Source organism: Pipistrellus hanaki (genome assembly GCF_964339955.1).
Source record: "Pipistrellus hanaki genome assembly, chromosome: 13".
Classification (NCBI taxonomy): domain Eukaryota; kingdom Metazoa; phylum Chordata; class Mammalia; order Chiroptera; family Vespertilionidae; genus Pipistrellus; species Pipistrellus hanaki.
Genome location: NC_140515.1, coordinates 31,580,588 through 31,602,600, shown reverse-complemented (window position 1 = coordinate 31,602,600; position 22,013 = coordinate 31,580,588). Strand labels below are relative to the sequence as shown.

The window sequence follows — 22,013 nt, the reverse complement described above, 5'->3', positions numbered from 1 at the left end:
GTACAGGTGTTTTACTCTGGAGGCTCTAAGAGGGAAAAGGTGTACACAATTGCCAGTTTGGGAAGAAAAGTGCAGGGAGGCAGGGACGCAGAGGGCAATGGGGAGCACCTAGGAGGTGGTGCTCATTTCACCGTGAGGAGCCAGAACAGGCTCCTCACAGCAGGTGGTGTTACCAGTGAGCTGGGTTTTGAAGCTTGTGTAGGAGTTCTAGTAGATATGAGGGAGAGTGCTTTGTTAGTTGATCAAGAACAACTAGGATGGCTCGCTTTCTTGGCAACAAGGGCTGTTCATGGCGGTAACAGCTGCTTCCCAACCTCTCGATTGGACAGCGTGTAAGACTTTCTGTTTCCACAGGTCCCTGTTTGCAGATAAACTGCAAAAGCCTGCTTTCTATGGTGTTTTCTTCCTCCTCCTTAGTTTCAGATTTAAAAACCTCGTGTATTAACTGCCAGTTGGCTCTGATATTCTAACCTTCAACCAGCAATTTCCAACACCGGTCTCTTCCTGAGGTGCCCTCCTCAAGCAGGCATTGCGTTGCCAGATAAACACGGCACGTTTTCTGAGAACGTTAATTCTACCCAAAGACATTAGCTTCGTTAAAAGATACTGAGATGTTTTATAGAGTGAATTGCAAAATTAACATGGCTCTTAAGAAATTATACATTTGCGCCGAAACTTGGGGAATGAAGGGTCCCGGGTTCGATTCCGGTCAAGGGCATGTACCTTGGTTGCAGGCATATCCCCAGTAGGGGGTGTGCAAGAGGCAGCTGATCGATGACTCTCTCATCGATGTTTCTAACTATCTCTCTCCCTTCCTCTCTGTAAAAAATCAATAAAATATATTAAAAAAAGAAAAAAAGAAAAAGAAATTATACATTTGCTCTCTTACAGACTTCACAGTTGAGATGGGCCATTTTTTGACAGAGCAAGCCCTTCTCCATCATTGGGTGATAATGAAATGGCTGAATGGGCCTAGGATTGAGGTTGCCAGTTCTGGCCAGTGGAAGCCTTGCAGTGAATCTTACACTTGTTCAAAAGCGGAGCCCCCACATTCTCCCTGTAGTAGATGGGTGCATTCCCCGGTGTGTAATCCTTTGGTGTCTGCTCTTTCATAAAGACAAGCTCCACAATTGCTTCTCATGCTTCACCAGCGATGGCTGGATTCCTACAGGGGTTTAATGCCTTCCTTGAAATTAAAATAATGGGAGACTCGCACATAAGAACCCCACTCTAGGCCCCGTCAGGCCATAAAACTGCAATCTTGTAAAAGCGCAGCAGCAAGAAATCACTGGCGATGTGAAGGGAGCAAAATAAATATCAGCTGGGATTTTAATTAACTGCCTCTAAATAATGAAAACGAGCAAACAAGACTCACTTTTAGTAGCACAGTACCATTGTAATCTGAGTATTCCTATTGACTGATAGCAGGCGTCTCCGATCGAGATGTGTAAATCAGGCGGTGGCTCTCTGGCATCCCCTGGGAACCAGGACCCTTTTAGCCTGTTTGCTTTGTCCCTGGTGGACCGTGTCAGCATTATGTTCGCCTCCTGGCTGTGGGGACAGAAAATGTGAAGAAGCCTGACACGTGGGTTTTTCCCCTACCTCTAGATTCCAATAGTAAAAATTACTGCTGAGAAGACGGTTGTGATAAGAGGTGAACATGAGGGAGAGCTGAATTTAAATGTTGCCTTGTGGTTGCTCTGTGACACTGAGCAAGTTTCTTAACCTCTCTGTGCTCCATTTCCTCCTCTGGAAATGGCAGAACACTTGGTACTTGCATAAAGAGTTGCTCTTGCCAAAACCGGCTTTGCTCAGTGGTTAGAGCATCAGCCTGCGGACTGAAAGGTCCTGGGTTCAATTCCTGTCAAGGACAAGTACCTTGTTTGCTGGCACATCTCCAGAAGGGAGTGTACAGGAGGCAGCTGATCGATGTTTCTCTCTCATCGATGTTTCTCACTCTCTATCCCTCTCTCTTCCTCTCTGTAAAAAAAAAAAAAAAATCAATAAAATTTTTTTTTTCTTTTTTTAAAAAGAGTTGCTCTAAAGCCATTGGCACAAAGTACACACTTGTAAAAGGTGTGAGCAAAATAAACACTATGAAATGGAGAGAGCCCTCTTCCTGCCTTGTTACCGGTTTTAGGAACAAAGGATTTAACATTTCACTGTTGGTATGACAGCTGTACGTTTATCCTAGAAGCTTGTTATCAGTTTGAGCAAGTTTTGTTCTATTTCTGGTTTGCCGGAAGAAGTTATTATGTAAGGGTGTTGCATTTTGGCAAATGCTTTCTAACATCCATTGAAATGACCATATGGTTTTTCTCCTCTCTCCTGTTAATATAGTGAATTACATTGACTGAGTCGTGCATTTCTGGGATAAATTCTACTTTAGTCATAATCCTTTTTGTATATTGTTAAGAATGTTTGTGTCTGTGTTCGTGACAGGTAGAGGTCTATAATTTTCTTTGCTGATAATATTTCTGTTAGGTTTTGCTATTAGGATAACATCAGCCTCATAAAGAGCCTCCTCTTTTAAAAAAAAAAAAACAATTAGGTATGGTTGGTATTATTTCTTCTTTGGATTTATGAAACAGTCTGCTCCTGGAGTTTTCTTTGTGGGGAGATTTTTTAATAAAAATTTCCAAGTATTTAATGTGTGCTATCAGCATGACAATAATCAATAGGGATTTTTTAGTCTACTTCGTTTGGATTTACTTTACTCTTCTTTTCCTAGCTTCTTGACTTTAGGTCTTTTTCCTTCTATAATATATGCATTTAAAGCTGTAAATTTCTAAGCACGGATTTATATGCATTCCACAAATTTTTGTGTTGTATTATCTTCTTCAGTTCCAACTATTTACTAATTTCCCTTTCAATTTCTTCTCATTCATGTGTTGGTTAAATGTGGATTGTTTAGTTTCTGAATATCTGGAGGTTTCGCTAGGCCTCTTATTGTTAAGTGTTATTGATTTCCAATTTAATTCCATTGAGGTCAGAGAACATACTCGAGGATTTCAGCCTTTTAAACTGATTAAGACTCATTTTATGACCCAACATATGGTCTTTGTGAGCATGACATTGAGGTTGAAGTGTTATGTATTCTGCAGTTGGATGTAGTGTTTTTTAAAATATCAGTTGGGACGAAACACTGTATAGTGTTTTTTAGATTACCTTTGACTTTATTGATTGTTCCTTTGTCTGTTCTATCAATTATTAAATTCACCTACTAGGATTGTGGAATTATCCCTTTAATTCTATCCATTTCCCTTCATGGGTTTTGAGACTTCAAAATTAGGTGCATGTTCTTTTACAATTGCTATCTCTTCCCTTTGTAATTATGAAATGTCCTTTGTTAGTGATACTCTTTGTTTTGTCATCAATTTCATCCTATATTAATTTAGCTGCTCCAGCCTTCTTGTACTTACCATCTGTGTCAGATACCTTTCTCACTTATTCCTTTGGACATATCTGTGCTTTTATAAGAGGAGTGCATCTCTTGTAGACAGCACACATATAAAGTCATTCTCCAAATAATGAGGCTTTGGTCAACAGCAGATCATCTTTGCAAAGGTGGTCCCATAAGATTATAAGGGAGCTGAAAAATTCCTATTGTCTAGTGATGTCATAGCCATTGTAATTCGTAGGGCAGCACATTATTCACATGTTTGTGGTGATGCTGGCATAAACAAACCTATTTGGCTGCCAGTAGTATAAAATTATAGCACATACCACAATATACACTGAGTGGCCAGATTATTATGATCCCTGAATGCATAATAATCTGGCCACTCAGTGTATATCCTATATAATAAAAGGCTAATATGCAAATTGTCTCCTCAACCAGAAGTTCTACCAGCAGGCAGGCCGGCCAACTATCCATGTCCCCTACCCCTGGCCAGGCTGGCCAGACCCCATCCATGCACGAATTCATGCACCGGGCCTACACACACACACACACACACACACACACACACACACACTCTGAGTGGCCAGATTATTATGCCTTCAGAGATCATAATCTGGCCACTCAGTGTATACAGCACATAATAATGTTTAGATATAATTAGATGCACAAATACCATTGTTACCAATACCATAGTATTCAATACAGCAACATGCTGTACAGGTTTGTAGCCTAGAAGCAATAGGTGTATATGTAATGCAGGTGTGTCACAGGCTATGCCAGCTAGGTCCTATAAGTATAGTCTATGATGTTCACATAACAATTAAATCACCTAATAAAGCATTTCTCAGAACATATCCCTGTCGCATGATGGTGTAGTTGGGTCTTGCGTTTTTATCCATTCTGGTAATATCTGCATTTTTATTGGAATGTTTAATGAATTTGTTGATATGGTTGAATTTAGATCTACCATTTTATTCTTTACTGTTTAACCTCTGATGATTGTTTCTCTGTTGCTCTTTTCCTGCTTTCTTTGGGATTATTTGAATATTCTGTAGAATTGCACTTTCTCTATAGAGTTGTTAGCTATATCTTTTTTTTTTTAATGGTTACTTGCTCTGTACATATATCTGCAAATGTTCAGTCTTCCTAGAATTGCTATTTTATTACTTGATATAGACTGCAGAAACCCTGCAACCATATAGATCCATTTACCACTCCCACCATCCTTTTTGCTATAGTGATCATGTGTATTGTAGCTGAACATACTATAAGCCTCACAATGTTATAGTTATACTTTACACAGAAATATCTAGTTTTAGCAATTAAGAGGAAAAAATTATTTCTTAGTCTTACCCAGCCACTTAGAATTTCTGATGATCTTCCTTCATCCTTGAAGTCCCATCCATGTTTTCCCCAGTATCATTTCTCTTTTACCAGAAAAAAAATTTTTTTTTTCCCTTTAGGATGTCTCATAGAGATGAACAAAAATGTCTTCACTTCACTTTCTGTCTCAAATGCTATTTTTTCTTGTTATAGAATTACTGGCTGATAGTTTTTCCTTTGTTCTTTTAGTCCATTAAAGATGTTTCGCTGCTTTCTAGCTTCCGTGGTTTGTGATCAGTTCACAGTCATCCAACTTACCATTCCCCTATATGTAATTGGCAGCTTTCTCTTTAACTTTGGCTTTGATGTGCATAGGTGTGGTTTCCCTTACATGCATTACTCTTTTCTGGCTTCTTGAATATATAAATGCTAGGGCCCCAGTGCACGAATTTGTGCACCTTGAGAGGAACTATGGGCTATGAGGCTGTGGTGGGCCCTGGGGTGGGTTTCGGCCCATTCTCTGCACCCCTGCCCAACCCCTCCCACCATGGCCTCAGGACCCCTGTCTGCTGGCATCCCCACTCTCGCCACCACTGCTGGCACCGACCCCCTCACACCCGCTGACAGCATGGAGCTATTGGGGCTGATGCCAGCACCATCAGCAGGGGGGAGCTGGGCTGGCACTGGCAGTGGGTGCAAGTAGTGGCTCCATGAGCAGGTGTGAGAGGCAGCTGCTGGCCCCAATCGCCTCTTAGGAGCAAGGGGAGGTGGAAAAGCCCTGAGGGTCAATTGGCGCTGGTAGCAGGTGTGATCAATGGGTGGGACCATGGGGAACGGGAGGAAAGAATTTTCAGTAACCACCAGAGGCTCACTTTAATGACAGTGACTGTTACCCCACCTTGGTCTGGTGTCCCCCGCACACCTGCTCCATCATCCCGCCATGGCCAACACCCACCATGTTTTGTGCACACCCCCATGTGGTCCACGCATGTTATAGTGACCATTTGTTTGGTTATTTGGTCTATTTGCATATTAGCCTTTTTATTATATAGAGTATGTCTTTTACCAAAATTAGGTAAGTTTTCAGCCATTATTTTTTTAAACATAATTGCCTTATTCTCCCTCTCCTTTTTTTCTGGGAGTCCAATTACCTGTTATGTAAAACGTTTTGATATCAACCCATGGCTCCTGAGTTCATATTTTTCTTAAATATTTTTTCCCTTTCTACTTCAGATTTCTCACAGGTCACCAAAACTCTCTTTATTTTCTTTTGATCTTTGTTCTTTTTTCTTCACTTTGGATACTTTTATAATGATCTATTCTTCTGTCATCTCCTCCAGTGGGCATTTTATTTCAAATGAATATTATCTCTTAAAGTTACAGAATTCCTGTACTTCATTCTTTTTCTCTGTTATATTTTTCTGATGAGGTTTATATCTTTTCATTCATTACAAACATATTTTCTTTTATGACCCTGAGCTTATTAATTTAGTGTATGTGTTTGAGACTACAAATATCTGAGTTATTTGGGGGTTGGCCTTGTTGTCTTTACCCTTAAGTAAGAGTCACATTTCTCTGTCTCTTCATATGTAAAATAAGTTTGGATTACACTGAAACCGGTTTGGCTCAGTGGTAGGGCATCTGTCTGCGGACTGAAACGTCCCAGGTTCTGGTCAAAGGCATGTACGTTGCGGGCACATCCCTGGTAGGGGGTGTGCAGGAGGCAGCTGGTAGATGTTTCTCTCTCATCGACGTTTCTGGTTATTTCTCTCCCTTCCTCTCTGTAAAAAAAAAAAAAAAAAAAAAAAAAAAAAAAAAAAAAAAAAAAAAAAAAAATTAATAAAAAGATATTTTAAAAAAATAAGTTTGGATTACATTCCGGATATTTTGAATGTTATGTTTAGAGGCCTTTGGATTGTCATATTCCTTCAAAAGTTATTGACATTTGGTTTAATAGGCAGTTAACTTAGTTCAGCTCATACTGTAAACTCTTACCTACTGTGGGCCGGAGTTCAGGTCTCAGCACAGATGCTTCCAGTCTGTCCCCCACATGCATAATTCTGGAGCCTGTTGGAGACTTGGGTGGAATTTAAACAGAATTGGGGCTTCCCCTTCCCTGGCTCACTCCTCTCCCAGATTTCTGGCCCATAGGCCGGCAGTCCAATTTACCTGGCTAGAAAGACAACAGAATTTTAGACACCACCCCGGACCTTTCCACCAGGGGCTAAAGCTGCCCTTGGGACAAAGGATCAAAACAGGAAACTTGTAAATGCACTTAGTAATACTGAACTGTACAGTTAAAAATAGTTAAGATGATAACATTTATGTTTTGTGTATTTTACAAATTTTTAATGATTAAAAACCAGAAAACTCACTCATTCCTAGTAGCTTTCTCCAATTTTCCATTCCCTTCCTTGGTTGTATTTTTTTTTTTTTTTTTTTTTTTTTTTTTTTAGGGAGGGGGGGAGGTTAGGGAGATACGGAGGTAATTGTCAGGGGTTATAGATGTTATTGTGAGAGATTCAGTGTGTCAGGAACTTACTCATCCAGATCAGAACCACAGTTCCTTAGATACCTTTAGGTCTACATTTTACAACCCACATTTTCTTTCCTCCCATTTGTGGAGAAACAAGCACAGAGCATTACATTTTGCGAGAGTTTGAATTACTCTAATTAGAAAAAGAGCAATAAGAATATTGACATAATGACTTGCTATGCGATATATAATTATTATTTTATAAAATTATTACTTTACTATTAATATAATACTAATGTAATGTTAATTTTATTTTCTAAAAATAAAGTTTTCTTTATAAAGAATTACACATTTTTAATTCCAATGACTGAGTGGATTACAAACTAGAATCCTATTGCCAGAAGACTTCTGTATTGGCTGATAATTAATAAAAACCATTTGTCAGTGCATACATCTGAATTTCTATAATTGACCAATGTGCGATTATTTAAATATTCGATGTCATTAAAATTTCAAGATTTTTTTTTTCTTTATAACAATGGTCTCATTAAGAGGCAATGCTAATTCAAGGCCTGACAATCAGGGCTTTGCGAACTTGAGTTAAATTTGGCTTAATCATCTGAAAAAGGCCAGATGGGCTGATATTTTAAGAGGAAACATTCTTCTAAATATTAGGAGTAATGCTGAGAAATAAAAATTAGCATAAAAGCAGGACAATTCTATGGTTATTGTAGAATGCACTCCCTATACATTTATTTCCATGGAAAATTAGCCTCTAGTGATGTATACTATTAATTATGTAGAGCAGCACTGTCCAACAGAAACATAATTCAAGTCACATACACAATTATATATTTTCTAGTAGCTACAGTAGACTAATAAGAAGAAACAGGTAAAATTGATTTTAATAGTGTATATTATATAACCCAGCCACATTCCCAATTATTCATTTCAATGTTATCAAATAAAAGTATTAATGAGAAATTTTACACTTTAAAAAGTATTTTTCAAATCTGGTGTGTATTTTCCACTTACAGGACATTTCAATTTAGGCTCTAAATTTTCATCGGAAACACCTGATTTATATTGCACATAATTAATAGTTAACAAAATTGATTCACATACCCAAGCATTTTGAGAAGTTTTTCGGTAACTGAATTGAATATGTGTTCTTAATTTAAAATTATAAAATTAAATAAAATTTAAAAGTCCACTTCCTTGGTCACGCTAAGCCACATTTCAAGTGTTCAAGAGCGACATTTCGGCTAGTGGCTTCCACATTGATAAGTGCAAGAGCACAGCATGTAACACTCATCCTTTGAAGGGAAATTTATCCCATGCCTGTTCGAGTTCTTAGGCACCTTCGATGAGAAAACCCAGAACGAAGTAGAGGAAAATAAATATATAAACTGGGGGTGGGTGGGGGTGGGGACAGACAAAGCCTTCAGGTTTGCTTGGGTTGGAACCTCTGACTGGTTCAATCTTGAGGTCACATGTGAGACCCCTGTTTGGACACTGAGGAGAGGGAGACAAGATTCCAAAGTTTTTACCTGTGAGCATGATTTGTACCAAATTTATTTCACTATTGGGTCTTCCTCTGGTAAGTTGAAGAGGCTGTAATAGCCCCTGTATTTCAAGAACTCATTAACGCTCATTAACCTCAAACACCTTTAATTATTTGGTCCTGTGTATATGGTCTGTGTGTGAAGCCCAATGTAAGTTCCTAGAGAGTAAGGATAGAATCTCAGGCTTCTGGGACCCTTAGCATCTACTAAAATACCCTCCCTGCAGGATATAGACACGTGCGCACGTACACACATCTTCTTAATAAAGACAATTGAACAGCAAAAAAGTGCCACGTATTTGGATGGGATTTTTTTTCACTCTCTGAGGCACTTCCACGTGCATTATTTTCTCTAAAGGACAAGGAAGAATTAGTAAGACAGATTTCAGGTAATGATTGTGGGGTGGATCTGACTGAACTCCACCCAACAGCTATAGGCAAACGAGATCTCTTGTTTTTAAATAAGATGCTCCACACTGATTTGACTGGCCCCTGTTTTTGCTTGGCAGTGGGAAAGATATTTAGTCCCATCTGATAATTGCATCCAGGCTAATAATTTTTGAGACACAGGTTTAAAAAAAATTATTAAAAATAGTAGAAATTCCACCATTATAAACACAGTCACTGTTCTATTCAATGTGGCTTCCTTCCTTCTTTCCCATCTGATATCTGGCCAGTATTGTGGACACCTCATGATCAACCAGTGAGGTCAGTAGGAGGCCTGAGTTGCTAACCCTGGCCAGGGTACCATGGTGGAACCAGGAACATACCAGTCTGATCTGGTCTGCCCATCATTTTCTGCTGGCATTCTCATACAGCTGAGATGAGAATTAAGTTTATATCATTTTCCCAAATCACTCAGTCCAGTTTATGCCATAGTAAATTCTGGGTTTTTTTAAGTACTATTCTGATTATATTACAATATTATAGAAGGGAGATGGCTTGATTCACAGATGGGGACATGGAGGTATGGAAACATGAACATTTTGAAGTGACAGAGATGACAAGTGAGGAGTCAGGGTTTGAATGTAGGTTGACTGATTCTTGAGCACTGACCTGCACTACCCTTCTACTGGCAATAAAAGCACTTCAACTCCTTTGTCAGAGAAAGATGTGAGCGTGTTCCTAGGTGGCGTAAGACTGGCCTGTCTGGGGCAGGGTCTTGTCTCAAGCAGAGCTACTTAGGCTGAAACTTACTCCTTCTTGCACCTACCGCCATTTTGTGTGACTATGTGACAGGAAACAGCTGATTCTGCGAGTATTTAGGGGTGAAATTGACTGATCTCTGTCATCCTTCGTGTTCTCACAATCCCCAGCACAGACACCTGCTGCAGCCTTTGCAGTACTTTCTTGCACTTAACTCCCTTCATCTGCCTCCTTCTCCCATCTGTGAAGACAGATCTGATCTCTGATTCATCCCAATCTCCACCCCCTGGCCAGGCAGGTCAGCACATATAGAGATGCAGGTGGTTTTTAACTTCAGGTTTAAGTGTCCGGTTCATCATAAATGCATGGTAAATGTGAGCTGCAGTTGATTATACATATGTTTATTATTCACTCATTTTTTTCACCGTATTATTTATGCTCATGGAAGGTCTGCTGAGTGAATGATTTCAGCACATTTTTGTACCTTTAACTACAGACTTTTGGGCACCCTCAAAACCAAATGACCGCCCAGCATGTCTTCAAGCTCTGCCTGACCCAGAGACTAGAGACCTCTTTAAGTCTCTGACCACATATATTAGTTGTTACATCATTCACTTATTTAACCAGTATTGCCAAAGAATGAGAAATGCATTGTCTTCATTGGTTTTTAGCAACTTAATAATCGTGTTATGTTCATCTTCCCAAGGGAGGGGGATTTTGTCTTCAGCATAAAGCTTTAGGAAAATGACTTCTTAAATAAAAGAGCTATTTTTACTTTGCTCAGTACTAGTTAAGACAGAAAGCCATGCAGGGTGACACCCTCCCCATCTTTAGTTTCTAATAGAAACAAGCGAAGTTGCCAGTATGCATCTAGCTACTTCAGGCTTGAGGGCAGACTTATTATAATAATAAAAAGCAGATAGGCCTTTTTGTTTCCCGAGCTCTTCCTCCTTTAGTGTGTCATTGCAGCCTCACGGCACCTTGTGATCAGGCGCGATATATTCTTAGCTGTAATGAATCACAGAAGGACACGCAGTCCAGAAAGGAGGAGCTGGGACAAAGGTTAAGGTCACCTGCTTGCTGATCTGAGGCCGGTCCGAGTTCTCCCTGCCACCCAGACACACAAGGGAACAGCCAAAGTGACAATCCATTGGGTCTTTTCCCTTCCCTTTATACTTTGGGAAATTTTAAGTTTTTACTGGAAGTGCGAGGGCTTACCTTCCATTTTTCTTTTTCTTTTTTTAAATATATTTTATTGATTTTTATTTATTTTATTTTATTTTTTTTTACAGAGAGGAAGGGAGAGGGATAGAGAGCTAGAAACATCTATAAGAGAGAAACATCGATCAGCTGCCTCTTGCACACCCCCTACTGGGGATGTGCCCACAACCAATGTACATGCCCTTGACCTGAATCAAACCTGGAACCTTTCAGTCCGCAGACTGACTGATGCTCTATCCACTGAGCCAAACCGGTTTCGGCCCATTTTTCTTCATTAAGTATAGATTTTTTTTACTTCTTTTTAAAAATGTATGTTTTTTTTATTGATTGAGAAAAAGAAGCATCCATTGGCTGCCTCCTGCATGCCCTCTGCTGGGGATTGAGTCTGCATCCCAGGCATGTGCTCTGATGGGAATCCAACCTCTCAGTGCATGGGACAACACACAACCGATTGACCACACTGGCCAGGACTTAAGTATAGACTTATTTCTACGTTCAGCCTTAATTTGCTATGCTGAGCGTGATTACCTCTTGACATGTTTAGCATTTGTCCTTTCCCATTTTATTATACCCATAGTGACTGCTGATGACTCAGGGTGGAGGTACAGAACACACATGAAAAAACTCATCGGCCCAGACATGCGCAATGTAGTCAGTGTCCACTGCTTGCCAGTGTGTGAACTGAGGAGTACAGAGTGTGTGGCTGAAAGCAGATCATGACATCCTCCCTCTGGAGGGACCTCACCCGTCTGGAGAAACCTCGACAAGCTTTACCACTGTCCTCCAACCTGGGTCATGAACCTGGCCTGGCGTTTCCTCCTGGAGACTAGCTGCATGCTTGAGGTGCAGTGTTTCTCAAGGGGCAGGATAGCCTTTTTAGGTGAGATGGTTCTTGGTGATATGACTGACCTGCCCAGGGCAGGATATTTAATATCCTCTACTCTTGCCTAATCAAGGCCATTAGCAACTCCTAGTCCCTGTGAGAAGCAAAACCAAACGAAAAGCAGCCACCACTCAAAGTAAACCCTCTCCATGAGGCAGTAGTAGTCCTGGGTGAGATTTGGCAAATGCCCAGGATGCAGATGTTGGCTAGTGATGTTCAGGAATATAAATATGTGTAAGCTGTGGCTGGTAGGTACAAGATATTTCAAGGAGCCAGGTGGTCTTTTCATGACACATGTGACACACATGCAAAACATCGCGTCAGTTCTCACATACAAACAGGGAGTTTGCCAGAAGTGTGTGACTTGCTTTTCTTCATAAAGTCCGTGATAAGAGCTAACACCTAAAGTAATTACTTCGTACCATGCACTGTTAGTGCTTTGCTTATATGGGTTCACTTAATGCTCCCAACAATCACCAATCCTATCAGGTAACTATTAGCAGTATATCCCCATCTTACAGATGAGGAACGGGCACAGAGAGGTACGTGGCTTGCCCAAGGTCACACAGGTAGTTAGCCACAGGGTAGGAGGTGAGCCCCGCCTATTTGGCTCCAGAGCCAGATTTTAACCATCTGTGATTGGGTAAAGAGCACTCTGTGGATATCAAGGTCTGCTTCCTCTCATACAAATATCACGGCCGTGAGCTACACAGCAAATTGGGTTGCTCTGAGGTTGGAGTTCTCGGAGGGGCGATGGGTCCATTGCCAGCATCAGGAACAGCACAGCGAATCATCTGTGTGGAAACTACGGTTGGGAAATTACAAGCCTTTTGGTCTCATGGCACCTTCCTGTTCTTAACCATTATTAATGGCCCTCAAGAGCTCTTGTTCATATGGGTTATAGCTGTCAATATGTACTATATTAGAAATCAAGACACAAGCTTTCCAATGCTTATTTCTTAATTTACATAATAACGATAATAAACTCAAGTTACATATATAGCATAATTTGACCCCCCAAAAATACATTTTCCAAAATAAAATGAGGGTGAGCAGGGACAGTGCATACTTGTTTGCAATCTCTTCAGTGTCTGCCTCAATAGAAGACAGCTAGGTCCCCACCTCTACTTCTGCCTTCAATCTATAATGATGTTTAGGTGAAAGCAGGTGGAGAAAAAAATACGGACTTACCCAGGTATGTAGTTGGAAAAGGAAGGAGTATTTAACAATCTTTCAGGTAATTGTAGATAATTCTTCTCTGATACTATACCAACGCTCCATAAGTAAATGTTTCTTAAAGGTTAGTCACAATAAATAACCTAAAATCACACGAATTAACTTACTATATGCCGTTCCACTGCAATTCTTTGGTCCATTTCACACTTTGAATGAGTCCTTTACCCATGGGTGACTATATAACATTATGCATTTGGTCATTTGGAAGCTATTGATTGATTCATTGTTAAGTACACATTTCAAAAGCTGACATAACTTATGTGATCTCGAACAATCACATTCATTAATATCATTATCCATCTCATCAGAAAAGAACCGGTGTATTGATGTAATTGTCAAGTTCACGGTGGCAGACACAAGTTTTACAAAACTGAAAGCTTGGATTTTATTTTTGGCAACAAAAGCTACTAGTTCTTTTCTGTTAAGTGACAGGCTTACTTCGGGGGAAAATGCGCACCACCCACTCAAGTTTGAATAAACGTAATTTGCCTGTCAGTCATTCTTTGAAGTAAAATTGGCATTGCACGGAGAAAGGTCTAGTTCAGCTCCCAACTTGTCTTCAATCACACAGATGCTTTTCCTGGAGACAAACCAGCGCACCTAAACACAAAGGTGCTCCAGAGAACTTCCCATTTTGTCACACAGGCATTCAGATACAAGCACCCAAGGATTGAGACTTAATACAATTATAATATTTACTGCATCGTTAGAGACATTGGCCTTATTTTTTATTTTTTTATTTCTGTGACTATATGTGGCAAAGAATGCAATTAGGTGCTGTCTTTCATTCTCCACTGTTTTTAAACCATTACTGCAAACATCAGCACAAATGGGAAAGTCAAATGATGCCTTGGTGTTAACAAGGTGCTGAATTGGACTTTGTGGACCCTGCAGAAAGGGTCTGGGGACCCCAGAGATTCACCGATGGCACTTTGAGAAGTTCTGTCCTAGAACATCACAGCTGCCCAGTGATAAACCCCTGAAAGAATGAAGAGGGTGCCACATTTAGATCCAGACATCGGTCCTTCATCCGCTCCTTACTATCCAAGTAATCACTCGAGTCTCAGTTTCTTCATCTGAAAAATGGAATCAGCGCAGTCCATAGTTCTAGGCTATTCAAGGGTAGGAACAAAATATATTCTAAAGATCAGCTTTAGTCATTCATTTATTCATCAATGAATTCATTCACTCATAAATTTCCCCAAACTCTTATGGGAGGAGTTAAGAGACGACCACATCAGTGCTTGCTGGTGTGTGGAGAGGCGTGTTACCGCCGAGGAAAGGCATCTGGAGGCACCAGAGCTGGAGGCTGGGCCTCCCCTTCTGATCTGGACCTCACGGGGCCTCCTGGTGAAGCTTAGCCACCTTCGGCCACCGCCAGTGTTAGGTAGCACTCAGCTCTGGCAGCTGCTGGCCTCGTTTTCTCATGGCTGGTCCCAAGGACACGGCCATTGGGGTGTCGCATTCCCACACGCAATTCCCAGCACACCCGCTCTCCCAACCAGGAAAGTGTGTTGGAAAGCAATATTTTAAAAGTGATCTTTTCATATGGAAACCATTAAGTCTGATGTTTTCCTTTCTAAGTGCATCATCCTCTCCCTGCAGTGCTTTATTAATAATAACAAATTCTAGTGACAGGCCTCCCAAAAGATCAAGATGGCCCTATGTGCCACACCCTGCCACTGGGAACTGCAGCGTTAGATATTCTTCCTTCCCAGGGCTCCATCCTGGGGCTTTTCATCCACAGTCTCCTCTCTCTCTCTCTCTCTCTCTCTCAACTTGTGGTGCTGTAAATTTGCTGTTTGATGCTATTCTGAGTAAAGAAAAATTAAAATTGTAATCTATTAGCATGAATTTAAACACTGATATCTCTATACTGTGCAATGCCAGCGTCCCATCTAAGTACAAGAGCAGTGAAGTGCTGTGCAGAATCTCTGAACATTACAGGAATTGCGTTCTGTAGTGCACATATGCATATGCATTTAGTCCTTTACCAGATCAGCGTAAATGCCACGCAAACCAAACCCAACTATTTTTACTTCACTTCCTGATACGTACACACTCTCTTCCAACACGCACTCCCTTTGGCTGACAGGTAGAAAAGACAGCCCAAACAGAAAAGGAACTGTGGGGTGTCTTATCTTTCCTTCTCCAGTCTGTCATCACTGTCAGCATAAGTTGTTGGCTACTACCGAGAAGTAACAGGAGTGAGAAAGGTCAGGATGGGGCTCTTTGGTTGATCATGTTTCTTAAACTACCCTGCCTTCTTTCTGTGGCCTAAACAATTTTGGTTCAAATGGAAGGGATAGCCTGTCCGGGCTGTCAGCTCTCCATGTACTCGGTCCTCAGTGTCACAGGCTTTTACCTTGTTATTCCTGAGTCCTGCTGAACGCCCATGCATCTGGTCCACCCGGATGCTGGGCTCAGGGGGCAACCTGAATGCTCTACCTGAATGAGGCAGCAAGGACACTGAACGGGCACATTGCACCCATCTCTGCTCACAACATGCTCTGTCGTCCATCCAACTTCATTTACAAAACAAAAGTTCAAAGATAAAAATTATGATTTTCTAGATGGTGACAGCAGAAATGTAAACCAAGCTCAGGACCCGCTTGAGCCCGGGCCCTGTGTGGTTCTCTGGTCACATCCCCCTGAAGCCGGCCCCTCCCCATTGCCTCTGTGCCGGCCATACTGGCCCTGATGTCCCTTCAGGGCCCGATATGTTCCTTCCTGCCGACGCTCTATGGTGTGCTGGCCCCACCGCCTGGCACTCGCTTCCCTTCCTCACAGCCAGGCTGTGCCCCTCTGTCTGTCCCTGTGGTCTCAGCTCAGCGTCACCTCCTGAGGTCACATCCTTAGGTTAGCCTGCCTGCCTGACAGATCGGGACTCCCCTAGCACCAACCACCTGTCAGTCACCACGCTTCACTGAGGGATGTGATTCTCTGGGGGCTCATTTTCCTCCCCTACAGGACTGCCAGCAGCTTGTAGACCAGGGCTGGGCTGGTTTTCTTCAGCACTGCTGGGCACATAGTCCCTGATAAACATTTATGAGGTGAATGAACAGATGAGTAAATGAACGAAAGTCTTTGCAATAGGAACCTAAGTGTCAGATGAAGAGGTGGGATAAATGAGGGTGGCATGAATTCCAGGTTTTGTCCCAAGGGGGACCAATTTCTGTTGCCGTCTGAGCCGGTGAAAACTAGGTGAGCATTGAGTTGCCCTGGTTGACTGTCCCTTCCACTAAGTGATGGGTGCTTAGGAGTGTCCTTACGTCTTCAGGTGTTCCAGTCATTTTCTCTGATACAATCCGCTCTCAGGCACCGCAGGACGTATGGAATGGAACTGAGCTGAATTGAGTGAGATGAAAATATGTCGCCCCGAGGTTTACTTCATCTCACCCTCCCCTGTGCCTCCTCTCCCCCCTCCTCTTTCTCCTTTTCCTCCTTCCTCTCCTTTCCTCTGGTGAAGGATTTCTGAGTCTCGAGAACTACTTTAATTGCAATCAAGTGTTCCCAACAGAAAATTGCCCTCTTTTATTTTTGGTTTAACTGGTCTCTTCAAAGAGAAATGGTCTGATTAGCCTTATAGTCGTGACAGTGGTTGGGCACTTCAGATAATGTTCGAGAACCGGTCTGGACATTTTCGGTAGTAATACTCCTCTATTGGCATTGATCTTTGGATAGAATCACAAGGCAGGCACTTCAGAACTTCATCCAGTTAAGCCCCAGATAGTTCTGAGCAGAAATAGTTTGAGGATGGGAGGAAACCGGTCCTCCCTCCCCGGGGGCTGCAGAGGAGCTCTGTGGGAGAGGCAGGGAGGAGATGCTGGTGATCCCGGGAGCACTGCCTCCTCTGAGAGCCCGGCCCACATCTGTCTCGCCTGTCCATTTTCCCACAACTACATTTGAGAAATGGCCAGGAGGGGATGGAGTGAAAATGGAGTGTTCATAATGAAATTGAGGATCAATGAAATAATAAAAATCAAAAGCCTAAAGGTAAGTTTGTTATCGATTGGCCGTCTCAGAAAATATAGTTAGTAAGAGATCAGGGCATGCTTCCTACATGTAAAACGGGAGATTTCTCCCTGAGTGCGGCTTGAATGGGGATATAGAGTGGGACGGGAAGCATTCCCCACAGGGGTGCCTCAAAGATTAAGGGGCTGCCCCGGCCAAGTGGCTCAGTTGGTGGGAAAGTCATCCTGTACACCAACAAGTTGCCAGTTCAGTTCCCAGTCAGGACACAGACCCAGTTTGTGAGCTTGATGTTTGGTCCGGGAGCTTTTGGAGGGCAACCAATTGAAGTTTCTCTCTCACATCAATGTTTCTCTCTCTCCTCCCCTCTGCCTTTCTCTCTCTCTAAAATCAATAAAAACATATCCTTGGGTAAGGATTAAAAATAAAAGTTACGGGGCTGCTTGGAGAGGGTGCAGTGAAATAGGGCATGAGCTTAGAAGTGAGCCAAATCCTGGTTTTAGACCAACTTTAGTTCTGTGACCTTGACCAAGTAATGACCCCTCCTGATCCGTTTTCTTTTTTATTATTTGTACAAACCGATAGAAAACCTCTACCTTGCAGGTTTGTTAGGGAGAGTGGATGAGGTCACCTACATGGGGGTAGGTACACAGCTCAGAACCTGGCACAGAGCAGGCATGCAGTCATGTTATCCCTCCTTGCCACAGTGTCACTTTGCACACCAAGCCTACATTTTACTCCATGCTGCTCAGGCCACGTGACACTCACACCTCCCTTTGCACTCTGAATGGCCTTTCTGGACACGCAGGCATGGTCTCCCCAACAAACCTGTAAACTCCCTCAAGACAGAAGGGGGTGTGTTTCAGATTTTCAGCACCTCCCAAGGCAGGCAGCACAGGGCTTACTTGCAGTCAGGTTTCAAGAAACAAATATCCACCTATTGGGACAAGGAAGGTATTTTGTCATTTTAATGCAGAGAAATAGTTATAATACACATTAACCCAGCTGAGGGGGAGAAATGCATTAATTTCACAACATGTTCAACCCTTTAAGAAGCTAGCTTCTCGGGCTCCACAGGGATTCTACAACTCGCGCAGACTCACCCCCACTGTTTTGAAATAAAATTGCAACTCAGAGTAGATTCCTTCTCCCCACAGGGAAGCGGTGGGTGGAGAGACAAACAGGGGCAGGGAGGATGTGGCTGCAGCAACATGGAGTGTGTAAGCCTGGAGCAAAGGACGGAGTAGCACAGTGTGGTTGGCAAGCACACAAACCACCAGGGACCCTTTTGAGACACAAATTCAGACTTGGGAGGTCTGGGTGGGACCTGGGCGCCTGCATTTCTAACTAGCTGCCAGGGATGCTCATCTGTGCTCACAGCGCACATGGCCAGGTAGCAGGAGGTGGTCACGGGACCAAAGATTGTGCACACTTGGACCTTTCCGCCTTCCCTCTACAGTCATTTGTCTTTTGACTGTAGACAATTGTGGGGTTTTTTTGTATTGATCAGAGAGGAAGAGAGAGGGAGATAGAAACATCAATGATGAGAGAGCCATTCATCAGATGTCTCCTGCACACCCCCCACTAGCAATGGAGCCCCCAACCCAGGCATGTGCCCTGACCAGGAACTGAACCATGACCTCCTGGTTCATGGGTTAATGCTCAACCACTGAGACACACTGACCAATGTGGGCACATTTTTAGTGTCCAACTGGGCAGAGGGAAACCTGCTCAGAAAAGTGGGAAATGTGACTCTTCCCTCTTCTTCTCCCAGATACACTTGATGGGTGACACTTCCATGTGTGAAACACTTTGGTTTTACCATCCATGAAATGAACACGTTGGGCTGGGTCTCTGGAGGCCTCTTGTGGTCTGACGGTTCTGGGTGGAGGAAATGGCCTGGAGGCGTTAGCTTTGTAGATCTGATGCAACTGAAGCTCCGTCTGCAGTCTGGGAGTTCTCAGGATGGCCGCTCACTGCTCCTCTTTCATCCCTCTGCAGGCGAGATTTGTGCGTTCAAGATCCACGGCCAGGAGCTGCCCTTTGAGGCTGTGGTGCTCAACAAGACATCCGGAGAGGGCCGGCTCCGAGCCAAGAGCCCCATCGACTGTGAGCTGCAGAAGGAGTACACGTTCATCATCCAGGCCTACGACTGTGGCGCGGGGCCCCGGGAGACGGCCTGGAAGAAGTCACACAAGTGAGTCGCCTGACCCAGCTCCTGGGCCCCGTCCCACTCTTGCCCACCATCTCTGTCACACGCTACTCTACAGACATGGGTACCCAGTGGCCATACCATGGTGCTCTGGCCTGCACAGCTGCTGGCCAGCTCTTAGGCCACTGCAGGCACCAGTACCGGCCGCTTTCTACACTTAAAACTCTCTACCCTCTGCTTCCCAGGGAGACAGCTCTGTTCCACCATCAGCACTGAGTGCAGTGTCACTTCCTTTGGGAAGCTTTCCCTGAGCCAGCCCAGCCCTGCAGACTTGTTGGGAGGTTGGGATCTTCCCCTGGCTTCTGCCATGCCACAGGCTGCTTTCTGTCCTGGCACTCTTCACGTTGGCTTGTAACTCTCTCCCTTATGGACTTTGACTCAGAGACTCACACAGAGTAAGAGTACTTAAATTCTTACTCAATGGTGGGGTGAGTGGACAGGTGACAGATTGATAAGGGAGAGGAGAGACAGTCCAGAGGAATGCTATTGTCAAGGGTGACAAGGAAGGCCAATGAATGGGGAGGAGTTGCTCTGAGGTGGATTTATCACAGGAGATCAGGGCGAGGGCCAGTAGAAGGGTCTCCAGTGAGATGGCAGACAGAACACCCAGGCAACAACTGCCTGACTGGTTGGTGGTTTCTCCATTTTCTTGGTGTTGGGGCCCATGGGTGGTGCAGAAGAGGGTACAATTCTTTACCACCATCTTTTCTTTTCTGCTTGTGGTTCCAGGGCCGTGGTCCATATCCAGGTGAAGGATGTCAATGAGTTTGCTCCCGCCTTCAAAGAGCCCGCCTACAAGGCTGTGGTGACCGAGGGCAAGATCTACGACAGCATCCTGCAGGTGGAGGCCGTCGATGAGGACTGCTCCCCCCAGTACAGCCAGATCTGCAACTATGAGATTGTCACCACCGATGTCCCTTTTGCCATTGACAGAAATGGTGAGTGTCCTGAGAAGACCCCAGTAGGGGCAAAGAACACCCCCACCCCATTTTGAAGGCCAAGTGGGGGTCTAAATGTATTCAGCAGGAGATGCCTCCCGGCCATCCCTGATCTAGGCTCTATAGCCCAAAACTCAGTCCTGCTCTGGAGAGATGTCCTGGCATGACTAGCAGCTCAGCCAGGCACCTACTCAGAGGGCACAGCCTATAGAGCTCACAAGGACGCTCATCTGCACACAGCTCAATTTTCTGGTGGAATTTTCAGTTGTCATCTAGGTGTGAGTCATGCCCTCAACTCTGCCATCCCTTTCTTACATAGTAACCAGTTGTAACATCACCTCACACGGCCATCTGTTTCCTACTCCTAAACAAAGAGCAGGTGGAGATTTCTGAAACACCTTCTGAGCTGTAGATCCATTCAGGAACCTTTAAAGGTCTTGTCAAAGTCCTTTGAGAGTTTCTACCCTACTGAGAATGAAGGATGGAAGAACCCTCCCACAACAGTCCAATCCCAAACTGAACTTCCTGAAAGAAAAACAGTCCTAATAAAGCCTGGTGGACATTTCTCCATCACCATTAATTAAAAACTCATTGTGGTGTAAACATGACAGCCAGAGGCCCAATCAGCGCAGCCCCTTTTAACTGCAATTTTCAATAACTTGATATCGATCAAATGAAAATTATTTGTCAAGTATATTATTTAATTATTAGCGTGAGATGGTGGGTACATGTATATTAACCCCCTTTGTTTCAAATAGGACTTAAGTACTGCACAAAGATCAAAAGCAGCAAAACCTGAAGTTCGTCCACTCTGGAAAGAATTATATTTATCCAGTGCTAAGCACAGTGCTGGAACTGGGAATGGAGATAGAGTAGAATCTAAAACAGACATGGACCTGTCCACATGGAGCTTACCATCGAGTGGGGGGAAATTCAAAATAAAAGATTCGAATTCAGGTGGCATCAAGGTTGCTGGGCAACAAATTAGCTCTGAATTTCCTGGCAGCCAAGACCTAGAGGGAAATGCCATTCATCACTTGCTTGCAAGTCTTCAGTGATTCCAATGCTTCGCGATGCTGAGACCAGGGAGAAACCCACCCTGTGATAGTGCCTTCTGCATCCCGAGAACTGCAGCAGATTCCAGAAAGAAGGAAGCCAAGGAGACACCCTCCTCCCTGACCTCCAGGCATCTGTGACGTGTCCTGTAAGAGGAAATCAGTATTCCTAACAGAATGCAGTTATAAAATGCTAAAATACATGGAAATAACATTTACACACCTGGACATTACCAGATGCTAATTGTGTAGGACACAAGATCAGTGCATAAAAACATAAGATAGAAAATGCTAGACTTCAATTAACGTTTGGTTTAGGACTAAGAAATAGGTCATTTCAACTAGTAGAGCATGTCAGAACTGCTCTCTGATAGCTTTTCCTACAGATGGGTGACCCATCCCTACCATACAGACACGTATCTCACAACATACACACACACACACACACACACACACACACACACCACTTCATAAAATATGAACAACTCTTTTGTATTTTTCTGTTCCCCCATGATCAGCTATTGGGTCTATGTGTGCAAACACTAGCATCTGGGGAGTGACGAGTCCCTCCTGAAGAGCAGGGA

The 22,013-nt window shown here is 43.2% G+C and overlaps 1 protein-coding gene across 1 annotated transcript in view; it reads left to right on the top strand.

Annotated features, from left to right (window-relative positions):
* CLSTN2 (calsyntenin 2) overlaps window positions 1-22,013 on the top strand; it is a 908,802-nt gene that overhangs the window by 382,918 nt on the left and 503,871 nt on the right. The window contains exons 3-4 of the mRNA XM_084901767.1: window positions 19,226-19,421; window positions 20,166-20,374. Of these exons, the coding sequence (XP_084757893.1) occupies window positions 19,226-19,421; window positions 20,166-20,374 (405 nt within the window). The remainder of the gene's footprint in view (window positions 1-19,225; window positions 19,422-20,165; window positions 20,375-22,013) is intronic.